Source organism: Pseudorca crassidens, chromosome 5, assembly GCF_039906515.1.
Source record: "Pseudorca crassidens isolate mPseCra1 chromosome 5, mPseCra1.hap1, whole genome shotgun sequence".
In the NCBI taxonomy this organism is placed as follows: domain Eukaryota; kingdom Metazoa; phylum Chordata; class Mammalia; order Artiodactyla; family Delphinidae; genus Pseudorca; species Pseudorca crassidens.
The window spans coordinates 121,784,665-121,799,211 of NC_090300.1; the positions used below are offsets into that span (position 1 = coordinate 121,784,665).

General features: G+C 33.2%; 1 protein-coding gene across 2 annotated transcripts in view; it reads left to right on the forward strand.

Annotated features, from left to right (window-relative positions):
- Positions 1–12,936, forward strand: part of USP25 (ubiquitin specific peptidase 25) — a 138,968-nt gene extending 126,032 nt beyond the window's left edge. For both annotated transcript variants that reach the window (XM_067739229.1, XM_067739230.1), the window contains 4 exons: positions 4,201–4,280; positions 8,289–8,412; positions 11,824–12,019; positions 12,329–12,936. In XM_067739229.1, the coding sequence (XP_067595330.1) occupies positions 4,201–4,280; positions 8,289–8,412; positions 11,824–12,019; positions 12,329–12,501 (573 nt within the window). In that variant the 3' untranslated portion in view covers positions 12,502–12,936. The remainder of the gene's footprint in view (positions 1–4,200; positions 4,281–8,288; positions 8,413–11,823; positions 12,020–12,328) is intronic.
- The last annotated feature ends 1,611 nt before the right edge of the window (positions 12,937–14,547 follow it).

Genomic DNA, 14,547 nt, shown 5'->3' on the forward strand with positions numbered 1-14,547 from the left:
TTCTCTTTGTGTTAAGTTTGGCTTTAAAACTAATATTTTTTTAAGTTACCAATTCAAACACCTAGTATTTTTTCAAGCTTTTAAATTTAACTTTATACGTTGTCTTTTCAAAAACTTATAAACTTGGTAAATTTTAACTTGCTTTCATGAGTGCCTTTGATTAATGACTGCTCTCATTTACAAACTTAATTACTTTATATTCCCTTAAACAATTAGTGTAATTCACTACATTAACAGATACAAGGAAGGATACAGAAAACAGTTATTTTTTTTATAATATAATCGTCGTTTATTTTTCTCCACTTATTTTTTGTTTTGTGTTGTATTTTTTTAATATTTTTATTGGAGTATAATTGCTTTACAATGTTGTGTTAGTTTCTGCTATTCACAAAGTGAATCAGCTATATGTATACATATATCCCCATATCTCCTTCCTCTTGTGTCTCCCTCCCACCCTCCCTATCCCACCCCACTAGGTGGACACAAAGCACCGACCTGATCTCCCTGTGCTATGCAGCTGCTTCCCACTAGCTATCTGTTTTACATTTGGTAGTGTATATATGTCCATGCCACTCTCTCACTTCGTCCCAGCTTACCCTTCCCCCTCCCCATGTCCTCAAGTCCATTCTCTATGTCTGCATCTTTATTCCTGTCCTGCCCCTAGGTTCTTCAGAACCTTTTTTTTTTTTAGATTCCGTATAGATGTATTAGCATACAGTATTTGTTTTTCTCTTTCTGACTTATTTCACTCTGTATGACAGATTCTAGGTCCATCCACCTCACTACGAATAACAGTTTCGTTTCTTTTATGGCTGAGTAATATTCCATGGTATATATGTGCCACATCTTCTTTATCCATTCATCTGTCGATGGATACTTAAGTTGCTTCCATGTCCTGGCTACTGTAAATAGAGCTGCAATGACCATTGTGGTACATGACTCTTTTTGAATTACGGTTTTCTCAGGGTATATGCCCAGTAGTGGGATTGCTGGGTCATATGATAGTACTATTTTTAGTTTTTTAAGGAACCTCCATACTGTTCTCCATAGTGACTGTATCAATTTACATTCCCACCAGCAGTGCAAGAGGGGTCCCTTTTCTCCACACCCTCTCCAGCATTTATTGTTTGTAGATTTTTTGATGATGGCCGTTCTGACTGGTGTGAGGTGATATCTCATTGTAGTTTTGATCTGCATTTCTCTAAGGGTTAGTGATGTTAAACATCCTTTCATGTGTTTCTTGGCAATCTGTATATCTTCTTTGGAGAAACAAGGTAGCTACTTTAATCTACTAAAGAGTGTCTTGAAAAACAAAAACAAATATAAAGAAATCTGAACATTGAAAGCTTTCCTTTTGTGATCAAGAAAAAGACAGGCATGTATGCCATTACCACTTCTATTCAGCATTGTACTGGTAATTCAAGGACAGTAAGGCAACAAAAAATAAAGCAAAAAGTAAGAGATTGCAAAAGAAGAAACAAAGTTTTCATTATTTGCAGATTTTATACCTAGAAAATACAAAATCTACAGATAAATTTATTGGAGATAAATAAAGATAATAAGAGAGCTCTGTAACATACAAGTCTTATGTCAAATATCAGTTTTATTCCTTTATACCAGTAACAAATAATCAGATAGAAATTCTAAAGAATAACAGCATTTTTAGTAGTACCCAAACTGTGGAGTACCTAGAGGCAAATTTAGCAAAAATTGTGCATGACTTTAGGAGACGTTATAAAGAAGACCTAAACAAATGGATATATGTATCGTATCGTGTTTGGGAAACTTTGTATTATAAAGATGTCAGTTTTCCCCAAAATGGTTTATTGATACTGTGCAGTTTCTGTCAGACTTCTAGCAAGTTGTTTTATGGAGCTTTAATAAGCTGATTCAAAACTTTTATGGAAATGCAAAGATCTCACTCTAGTCCTGACATTCTTGAAGAAGAACGAGGTAGGAAGGCTTTTTTACTTGAAATCGATACAAATTATCTTAACCTTTATGCTTTATAATAATATTAGCATAAGAATAGGTAAATTCGAGCAATAAAGCAGAATAGAAAATCTAGGAACACAGCCACAAATAAATGGACACACAATACATGCCAGAGATGGCAGGCAAATTGGTTGCTAACTCTACCCTTGTCTCCAAGATTCAAGTAACATGGGACTTGATTTTTTTTTTTTCTTTGCGGTATGCGGACCTCTCACCGCTGCGGCCCCTCCCGCCGCGGAGCACAGGCTCCGGACGCGCAGGCCCGTCGGCCACGGCCCAGGGGCCCAGCCGCTCCGCGGCATGCGGTATCCTCCCGGACCGGGGCACGAACCCGCGTCCCCTGCATCGGCAGGCGGACCCTCAACCACTGTGCCACCAGGGGAGCCCCGGGACTTGATTTTTTATTTGTGATTTGATTCTACAGTCTCTCTACAAGCATGCTTCATCAGATTGGCTTCAGCATATTTTTATTATGAAAACTTCTCATATTTTTTCTAACTGCAGAGCCACTAAGTCTTATAGGTATTTACATGACATGTTTTTGGATTCTGTATATCCCACATATCTTTGTCTTGCTCTAAGTCACGCATCAGCAGACCTTGCCCACAGACCAAATCCAGCTCACCACCTGCTTTTTTAAGTAAAGTTTTATTGGAACACAAGCCATTTGTTTAGGTATTGCATATCAGCACTTTCACACTACAACCGCAGAGATGAGTAACTGCAACAGAGACTGCATGGCCTGCAAAGCCTGAAACATTTATTGTCTAACCCTTTAAAGAAAAAGTTTACCTACTTAACAACTTCTAAGGTGATTCTAATGACAATAGAGTGGCAATTTGAATACTTCCCCCAGAAAAGTTAACTTTATGCTTGCAGGACAATTTTACCTTTATTTGTTATTAAGGTCTACTTATAGTGTGGAAATTATGCCTTTTAAAATTAAAAATTAAAATGATTCATATTCAAGTAGAATGTAGCTGGTCAATAACTGGCCTGTATGTTTCTTATTTTCATTTACTTATAATAATATGTATATAAAAGCTTTCACACTTCTATCATCACTATCTCCTTTAGGTTAGTCCTATATTGAATTTTAGTTATGATTTTCCTTGAATCAATTTTTATTAAGTAAGTTAAGAAAAAAATCTTGATTTTATTTTTTTAAGTCATTTTCTAGAGTTATAAGTTGTAAGTTCTGAATCATTTAGTCACATTACATGCCCAATAATTGTGAGTTGTTTTGGAGGGAGAGGCTGTTGAAATGTGAAATGCATCTATCTTTTTCACCATAGCTCAGCTGAAAAGAGTATTCAGCAACCACATTTAAAATTTAACACAAATTTGGGAAAATTAAAAGGTTAAATAATTTTATTATGATGTAACATTTTTTTTTTCTTTCAGTTCCTTAAAACTGTGCTTCAAATAACAGTCTTCAAGCTTTGCTTCCTGTTAGAGGAGTTAGCTTCATTTACCTTCTACCTTCAATGTGATGTAGATCTATAATAATACTTTTTAAATTTAAGTGTATTTGCTTTACGTTATATTAGTTTCAGGTGTACAGCATAGGTTCAGTATGTTTACAGATTATACTCCATTAAAAGTTATTACAAGATAATAGCTATAATTCCCTGTGCTATACAATATATCCTTGCTGCTTATCTATTTTATACATAGTAGTTTGTATTTTGTAATCCTGTACCCCTATCGCACTCCTCCTTTCCCTCTCCCCATGGGTAACAGTATGGAGGTTCCTCAAAAAAATGAAAATAGAACCATCAATATAATCCAGCAATTCACTCCTCTGTATATGTCTGGAAAAAATGAAAACACTAATTTGAAAAGATACATGCACCCCAAATATTCTATAATGATATCTTAATAATAAAATTTTACAATGAAGAATTTTTGAGAGAGAGAGATGACCTACCTGACTGATTATCTTGCCTTTGTATTTCTGTTTTCTTCTAGTGAGTCATTGTTGTTTAATTTCTCATCAATGTCTAATAATTTTTACATTTATTATTATACCGATAAATAGTTTTGTATGTAAGACAGTAAAGTCTTGATTTAGGTCTAGTTTATCTTTAATTATGAACTCTTTGCTTCTGTTAATTCAAACAGTTATCAAAACAATGTATTTATAAGCAGTTTTCATTGTAGTTTTAATATATATATACTTTTACTATTTTCTTTCACCTACAGGAATGGCATCAGGATTATAGAAAATTCAGGGAAACAACCATGTATCTCATAATTGGGCTAGAAAATTTTCAAAGAGAAAGGTAAGGCAAGATGTACACACATGAAAAGGAGAGCTTAATTTTTGTATTCTATTCAGATGTGACCTCATCTATAGAAAAGGTTTTTTTCACAGTGTATATTTTCAATAAATGTTTTATTTTAGAACAGTCTTAGATTTACAGAGAAATTGCAAAATTAATGCAAAGAGTTCCCATATACCCCACATACAATATATTTTCCATTTTAAGCTAAATCTGTAAAGCTGGCATTATTGTCATTGTTTTTATCAGCTCTCAAACACTGCAATTGAAACTTAGAATGGAATAGGATTAGACTGAAGCCTAGAAGTTTGCTGGGGACCGAAGAAGCTGGTAGCCCAGCAAATGGAATTCTTTGTATTCTTCAACATCTACCTTCCAGTCACTAGCCTTTTTCCTGTTCTTTCTGAGTTTAATCTTGACTTCAAATTAGAGATAGTGTTTCTAATCTGTCTCTTTCTCTGAACTTCGAGGTACTATAAAAAATATAGCTGTAGAAAACTAATCACTTGTCTTCTAAATACTGCGACTGTAAATATTTTAGATTACTTCTCATACAAATTACAGATGGTTTTAAAGGAATTTCTGCTTTTTAAATTGCAATCATTGTTACCGAGAAGAAAAGGATACATATTGATTTATTGACCATTATAGATTATTCATTAATGTGTATTTACTTATTATACACGTATTTCTCAATTCGTATCCTTTAACATTAATTTACTTGACTAAGGATTTTTTTATGTGCTATATTTAAAATACACTGTAATACTGCTGCCAAGTAAAAGGGATATTGATTTCTTTCTTTTTTTTCCTTTTCTTTTTTATTGTGTAAAGTATAAGAAACCTCCACTTGAGGTAATAATGTTGTTTTTTTTAAATGCCAACATGCAACATTACTTCTAGAGCTATGCTGTCCAACATGGTGGCCACCAGCCACATGCAAAAATTTAAATATAAATTAATTAAAATTTTTAAAGCTAAGAATTCGGTTTCTCAATCATACTAGCCACATTTTGAATGTTCAGTAGTTACGCGTGACTAGTGGCTACTGTTTTGGCCAGCACAGATACACCACTTCCATTATTGCAGGAAGTTCTGTTGGACAGTGCGGCTCTGTTCGTTGGACAGTACACAATGCCATCATTCTTACACTTATCAAAATCTTAAAAGTTATCACACAAAAGTAAAAAGTAATGTTAATACTTGGATACAAATTATTAAAGTCCTAGTGATTGTGTACTTTTAAGATAATTTACTTTGGTTACTGAAATAGAAAACTGTTTTGATCAGTAGCTCTATTTTATTAATATTTTGGTCAAAGTTTTATTTAATAGGGATATTCTAATTAGCTTTAGGATTTTGGAGATTAAGTTTTCTGAGAAAAATATTAATATGGTCTTACAATTGAACAGAGTATCTAAAAGGTATTTCCATTTTATAGGTAAAGAAACTGGGCTCCACAGTGCTGCAATAACTTTGTCAAGGTCACACGACTAACTAGGGAGAGAAAAATTGAAATAGAGACCTCTGTATTCTTGTATAATTTAATGAAATCAGAAAAGGACAAAATGTATTCATTATCGCAATAAGAATTAACAAGATGAGCCTGTCATTTTCTTGCTCTCTGCATAGCTTCTACATTAGCTTTTCTGAGTTAACATTTGTTAAAGGACTTTAAGTATAACTTGGAATTATGTTTAAATTTCATAATTTGCTTATTCTTAAATATGTTCTTGTTGGTAAAGTGAATATTCTTAGCATAGCAAATGTGAAAGGTCAGCTAGAAAATCAGTAGTGGTGACAAATAATATTTATGGAATATTGTAAAAAGAAATGTTAATTTTACCACTTTAAATATAGCGGTTACCGTTACTAGCAGTGTATAAAACATTGCCAAAAGGTTTTGTCAAACTTGTTTTTAATGAAAACTTAGCACTTGAAAGCCATAAATTGAATTATTTATTGATGGGTCATTATTACTTCTCTGAGTAATGAAATGAAATCATGTTTTTAGGAACCATAATTTTACAGCAGTAAAACTGGAAGATAAAGAGAATCTATCAGGCTACATAGTCTTATTTTATCTTAAATAAGAATTTGGTAACTGGACTGCTGAATTTTATTCTGATTACTTGAAGTGTAAGCACTTTAAACGTTGATAAAATGTAGAACGTTTTGTGTACTTCACTAGAAAATTGGAACATGTTCATAGTTTCAGAGCTATTCTCAGAGCGATGACTCAGGTCTAGAAAGCCAGATATGGATGTCATTCAGGGGAGACCTTTCAACAGGAAACTTAATAGCTATAAAAGGGAAGGTAGATGTGCCAGCAAACTAATTCAACTTAGTGACGTAAAACAACATTTAATATTATTATCACTCTTTAAACAAAAAAAGCTTTAGCTGAGACTATACCCATATTATTTCAAAATAAGATTTCATACCCTAAGTTTTCTCAAAAACAAATTCCTGGGAAAAGCTGTTTCCAAAACATAACTTAAAAGAACTTATTTTTTATGAAGTAGTTTCAGGTGTGTAATTTGATTTGTTATGAATGTGTACATTAATTTCCACATAATTCTACATTTAACATTTGGACTATAGACTTGTTTCTGAGCACCTGAAATTAATAAACAGTAACACTGATTGGCAGTAAACATTGTTTCTGTACAGTATTTCACTTTTTAGGATGTTGCATTTTTCTGAATTTGTGAGAAGATACGTTATGATTGGAAAATCTGACACATAGGAAATATCTTAAAATATCTTTCATATTTCAGTTATACAAATATATAGCTGTATATATTTTTTCCTACAGCATGTTAGGAGAAGAATAATCGTTTTAGAGACAAATATAGTACTCAAACATTTTTCCCATATTCCCTTTTTAAAACCTAGTTTGAACTTCTTCTTGTTTTTTTTTTTTTTGCTGTACGTGGGCCTCTCACTGTCGTGGCCTCTCCCGTTGCGGAGCACAGGCTCCGGACGCGCAGGCTCTGCGGCATGTGGGATCTTCCCAGACCGGGGCACGAACCCGTGTCCCCTGCATCAGCAGGCGGACTCTCAACCACTGCGCCACCAGGGAAGCCCCTAGTTTGAACTTCTTAAGGTCTAGACTTATATAAATAACATATTAATATTAACTATAAAACAAAGGCCTAACCCTGCCTGCCTTTTATGTTAGTGTTTTCTTTTGTCTGTTTGTATCCCACTAGATTTCCCAGATTTAGAAGCATTTTTTCCCTTCTACTTCACCCATCTCCTTTGGATATTCTCCCCTCTTACATTTTTCTCAATGAGTAGAACTGTGCCCTCACATAGAAAAAAACCTGACTAAAAAAGAGTCACTGAATGAATCGAGTGCTGTTCGTTATAAAGGAACAAAGTAATCTGATCCTTCCCTCAAACAAAAATGACATTATGTTGTTTAAAAAGTAGATCGTTGGACTTCCCTGGTGGCACAGTGGCTGAGAGTCCGCCTGCTGATGCAGGGGACGCGGGTTCGTGCCCCAGTCCGGGAAGATCCCACATGCTGCGGAGCGGCTGGGCCTGTGAGCCATGGCCGCTGGGCCTGCGCGTCTGGAGCCTGTGCTCCGCAATGGGAGAGGCCACAACAACAGTGAGAGGCCCGTGTAGCGAAAGAAAAAAAAAAAAAAGCAGATCGTTGACTTTCACATCAGTGTTAATTTTGAGTCTAAATGGAAATAAATACCAAGGAAGACAGAAGGAACTCTGAATTCATCAATTATGGCCTTTTTCTCAGTTTTTTCTTAATTCCTAGTTCTGTTTTTTGTTTGTTTTACTTTTAAGACAACTATCTGCTGGTTTCAGATGTGGCTGTTACTCAAAAGATGCCTTCAGGCATACAGTGTATCATCAGATGATACTTTTTATTTTAATGTTGTTCTGGATAATCAAAATTTAAATGTGTACTTAAAATGCTTTAAAATTGTAATTGACCTTTTTTTACAAAGATAAAATAGTAATGCTGTACTTTTTTTTTTAAAGTTATATAGATTCCTTGCTGTTCCTTATCTGTGCTTATCAGAATAACAAAGAACTCTTGTCCAAAGGCCCATACAGAGGACATGATGAAGAATTGATATCACATTATAGAAGAGAATGTTTACTAGTAAGTTGAATGTACATAGTATGTGTTTACTTTATCATTTTGTCTTACATTGGGGCAGTTATCTAGACTCATATATAAGTGATTGACTATTAATTCTGATGGGGTGTCATGATGATGTCTATAATCTGGGTCTATTCCCTTGAGGTGGGAAAATACACTCAATTCTTTATCCCTTCTTCTTTAAGGATCTTAAGTTTTACAGATGATGAACCAGAAATGTTCTTAAAATGAGGTCAGAATAATTACATTTTTATATTTAGATTTCTTCTCATTCTGCCATTCCCTCTTTTGATGACAGAAGAGGGCCTAAATGATGAATTATCATCATTATTATTCCAGAAAAAGAATAGATTTTTCTGAGTTTTTATAAATAGTATATTTGGTGTACATAATGTTAAAGGATTCATTGTAGTATCATATCATTTTTTTTCACCTAGTCAATGGAATTTTTTTCCTCAAATATTTTTACTATCTATGTGCTGAAATATTATTGTTGTTATAAACTTTAAGAAATCTTTTTAGCAAGTTTTTTTTTTCCCCCACCAGTTTACTCTCTAGATATCTGGAGTACTTTGTTAATGTTTCTTGAGTCAGCTAACCGTTATGTATAAAATTACAAATTCCATCTTTATACTTTTTTCTGATTAGATTTTATTTAGCTATTAACATGACTATAGATTGTGAACTTCTAAGTTGCAGTTTTTTTCTATAAAATATATAAAGGTATTCAAGAGTATGATTTTTGAATCTATATAGGTTACTTGGTTTATGTGTACTTTAAAAAACTTTAAGTAGGTGTACTGGTGAAATGTTTTCTTTCAGTAGAACTACATAGTATATGTTAATTGTAGTCTGCGGTATGTTTTCGGAATTTTTGAATGTGAATATTAGAGGCTTGTGATCTTGTTATTTTTCTCTTAGCTGATTTTGCTGCATTTGAGTGTATTTTAAGACTTGAATTGTTGATGGTTTGTATCCATTAAGGATGGTATTCTTAATTTGGTCAGTTTCAAAAGGTTTTTAATCAACCCCTGAGAAGGAAGACCTGAATTATATATATTTCAGTTTAAAAAAGTACAGTTTTATATAATTATATAAAATTTTGCATTGAATGAGTTAAAGCAATTTTTAATGTAAAAACGTTACAGTGTTGGGATATTGAAATATTTTGGTAAAACTGTTTTAAACATAAATACAATCAAAAAAACTTGATGGTTATTCTAAGACATTTATAAAATGGTAGAATGTGTTTCTTTTATCATTTTAGGTTAGTAAACCAGCCACACTTTGTTGTTTCACATAGGGATTTAAATAAAACCTCAGGAGGATTATTTTAGTGTTCCTTTAAGGTTTTTCTTTTTTTTTACATTGAGTATTTACTGAGTGTCAGATTCTGAGGGATGCAAAGATAAATAAGACCTATTATTTATCCTAAGAGAATTCAATCTGGTGAGTGATGTACACAGATAATTTTTATATTTCAGAATAAGTATTATTATGAGAAATATGCAAAATAATATACCTGGAATTGTTGGGGAGAAGCTTAAGAGATAAGATAAACACTGATCTGGATCTTGATGGATAAATAAGAGTTTAAAGCCTTGTAGAGAAGAGAGAAAAACATTCCAGACAAAGGAATATCATATAAAAAGGCATGGGAAGTATACAACAGAAAATGAAGATAAATCCATTGTGGCTAAGTTATGAGGAACAGGGTTAGGTGGAAGTGATGAAGCCAACAGGATTTGTTGTTAGACTGTGAAGAAGCTTATGCACCATTCTAATGCATTGGTACCATTGTAAAGTTGGTGTAAGTTTGGCTTGATCAGGTTTTGGAAAATCATTCTGGCAGTCGTATACTAGAAGATGAACTGGAAAGGAGTAAAGATTGAAATGAAGAACTCTAGAGGAGATAGACAGGGAAGAGAGGGTGAGAGCCTCAACTAAGGCAGAAGTACGATGAATATGAAAGAGAGGGTATATAAGATGGTAAAGGAAATGAAATCAAGGACTTGGTAACTATTAGATGAGTGGGAAGAAGGAAATAGAAGCATTAAGGCTGCCTGACTTACTAGTTCTGTCTTTGGCTTTCGGGACTCTTAAGAGAATGAATAAGGTTGGCTTTGGACATACTATGTTTGAGTTGTTTCTAGGATATGTTTTGATTTAGTGAACTTAACATCGAATTTCAGAATAATTACATGTCTTCGAAAGCAAATTATAAAAATTACACTAGATACTTAAAGGCTTACCTCATTTAATCGTCTTAACCACTGTGTAAGGAAGGTAATAGTATCTCATTTTTCATATAAAGACGCTGAAGCTAGGAAGGTACTTGTTTGCTGAAGGTTAAATAATTTGCTTAGTGGCTGAATTGGACTTTCAGCATAAGCCTCTCTACAAAATCAAGATAAATTGCACAAGAATGACATAACATAACCGTAAGAAATAATAAAATTTTTGTATTTGAAGTTCAGCTTAAAACTATTTAAAAATCATATTTATCATTCTGTAAACGTAAGACTTCAGACATAAACGTCTTATTATACCTGTACCTTTTTATCTGTCTCCTATGTCTCTGTTTCTTATCACATGGATTTCTCTCTTCTACTCAATTAGATGTCAGCACACTTGGCCTGTGCTACAGCCTACCACTTGTTTTTATAAATAAAGTTTTATTGAAACATAGGCGTGCTCATTCATTTACGTATGGCTGCCTTTGTACAGCAACGGCAGAGATCAGTCATTGCAACGAAAACGATATAGCCCTCGAAGCCTAAGATATTTCCTATCTTGTCCTTTACAGAAAAAGTTTACTGATCCCTGTATTGTAAGGGGTTGTAAGCTCCATGAGAGTTTTCTGTATTAATCACTTGGGTACCCCTGCATCTAGAACAGTTTCTGGCACATGGCATGTACTGAGTAAGAATTTTTTGAAGGAGTAAATGAACTAATGGATTACCTTTATATTTTTGTATCAAGAAGTATAACAGTCCCTGTTGAGTTGACATTTATGGAAAAGATGATGAGTTTTTCAAAAATTTCTTCCTTTTTAAAATTACTTTGAGTGCTTGTCAAATTTTAGAATTGGGGGAAATTCACCTCTGGAGAACAAATTTTAAAATGGTCCCTATAGTGATGATCAAAGTAAAATAAACTGAACTTAAGCTTTAAAAACATGGCAACATTATTTCTCCCACTTCTTTTTTGCTTTTGTTTCTGTTGTTATATGCATAGCCTTTTCTAAGAGACTTTTCTTGCTCAATAGGTTGAGGTTGCGTTTTGTGACTTCCATTTGTTCTAATACTGTCTGCGAACATGCTTGTTATGTTGCCTTCAGTATTAACACTTACATTTTTATTTAATTAAAAAAGGAAACAAACTTGTTGTTCTTTTTTTCATTGCGTTAAGAAATTAAATGAGCAGGCTGCAGAACTGTTTGAATCTGGAGAGGATCGAGAAGTAAACAATGGTCTGATTATCATGAATGAGTTTATTGTCCCATTTTTGCCCTTGTTATTGGTGGATGAAATGGAAGAGAAAGATATACTTGCTGTGGAAGATATGAGAAATCGATGGTGTTCCTATCTTGGACAAGAAATGGAATGTAAGTTTAAACAATGCAGGTGGACACCTGGGGTGTTGGGATTAAAAGCAGTTAGAATTAGATGTTAGTTATTATCATTTTTTATATTCTGTAACATGTTTATATTCGCATCAGTTTTTTTTCTTATTTACAAACTAAGCTGTGCACACTACTGTTGCCATTTATGTTTTACTTCTTCCCCCCAAATGGTAATGATTTTACATGTTTTGAAATGAAACATCAACTGACCACTCCAAATTAATAAATCTTGTTGAAGATAATTTCTCTCCCTGTCGATCTTTAGTTACGTCTAATTGTTTATATTTGCAGCAAACCTCCAAGAGAAGCTGACAGATTTTCTGCCAAAACTGCTTGATTGTTCTACGGAGATTAAAGGTTTCCATGAACCGCCGAAGTTACCTCCGTACTCCACGCATGAACTCTGTGAGCGATTTGCCCGAATCATGTTGTCCCTCAGTCGGACTCCTGCTGATGGAAGATAAACTGCACATACTTTCCCTAAACACACTGTATAAACTTTATTTTAGTTCTTAACCCTTGCCTTCCTGTTACAGGGTTTGCTTGTTGCTGCTATAGTTTTTAACTTTTTATTTTAATCACCGCAGAAGACGAAAGGACTCTACAGACTTTAGCCAGACTGCAAACAAAGCTGAGAATCGCATGGCGCTCAGACTTTGTTTTAACCAGAACTGATGTATAATTACAAATCCAGTTGATTTTATTATGGCAAAACCATGCTTTTGCCACTTGTCTTTACAGTATTACTTTGCTTTTATCTTTTCTTTATCTACAGCTTTCCATTCAGTCTGGATCCTCCATGACTACAGCCATTTAAGTGTTCAGCACTGTGTACAATACATAATATTTGGTAGCTTGTAAATGAAATTAAAGAATAAAGTTTTATTTATGGCTACCTATGTGTTTGTAAGCAGGTATATTATATATTAGTGTATTTTTTTAGTTATATAAATGAATTTTGTCTGGGGATTGTTTAAGATTGGGTGATAAATAGATTAATACACACTTTTAATTTTGCTCTAATGTTAGCACATTAGAAATTTACTGAGTACTTGACACTTAAATATATCTGTATTTTTGACTAAGTTGTTAAACTTAGTATGGCACCTAAACCTGTTTTGAATTCAAATCAGGTTTTCACTGAAGTGAGCGGCTGATATTTAAGTCAACCACACTGAAACTTTTAACCTTTTCTTAGATTAACCTTTTATTTTTTTATGTATTTACATATAATATAGCAAGGTGATTATTTCAAGAGATACCAGAAAAAAAGTACTTGAATAAGGGCTATTTAATAGTGAAACTTATAAAAAGTATGTATATGTATATATACATACATACACACATGTATACACACACATATTCTTCATAATGGAGGACAGTGTTTGCATTATATAATCATTCTATTTTTGTAAATTGTATACTACTTTATTTGAAAATGTTCTCTACTAATCAGTGCTGTGAAATGAAGTTGATATTGTTGAACTAGAAGTTATGAGTATCTTACCTGCATTTATTTACCTCCTTTTCAAAAAGGAAAAAGCTGTAGAACATTTTGTAGATGGAACTGCTGTTTAAGATTAATGAAGTAATATTGTGAATGAAATTCAATGCTTTAAAGGTAATCATTGTTACCAACAACCTATTTTTGAATTTATAAAAATTCTTTATAAGTGATACTTTGTTAGTGTAGTAAAATATATCATTATACTATGTGTATGTTTCTTATAGCGTCGCCAAAGCTAGTGCTCTTCATAAGTGCCTCTCATAAAAGATGCTGGGTGGAAGAGGAACAAGAAAATATTAAACTGTTATATAATACTCCTTATAAAGGTATCAATATACTGCTAAGGTATTAATGACAAAGAATTGGTACTATTTCTGTTGTAAAGTTAGATTTTGCATATTATAGCCATCAGAATGTGTTTTGGTTTAGATTTCAAGTTCTCTACTGAGCAGAACTAGTGCTCTGCATCGGTTTTCAAGTCCTATTGCAAGTTTAGAAACTTCATATGTATCATCAAGGCATTTATAAAGTATCTTCAGTATTTTATGATATTCTACCATAATGGTAAAGTTGTTTGTGTTTATGTGTATAATTGACCACTGAGACACAAACTGCTAAACACCATATGGAAATTACTCCTTTTACAAGGCACATCCAGGTAAGTATTATTATCATATTTACTCTGTACTTAAAAGCCAGTTTATTCATTCCTAGTTATGAATCTGAAGTTCTTATTTAAAAAAGGGACCTTTTTCAAGACCTAGGGAAACAACTTGTTTTTATATCAGCTTTTAATCTACTCTTAAGATTTAGGTTAGTGAAATTTTCTTAACATTATTTACTGGATTAAATATAACTTATGGCTAGTAATTTAAAAATTGAAACCTCATAGAACTGTTGTCCATGGCAGATTTCACTTTGATTTAATGACTCTCATTTTGATTACTATAGTACTCCCTTCCCACTCCCCCACAATTACATTTTGAAATAATTTAGGGTAGAA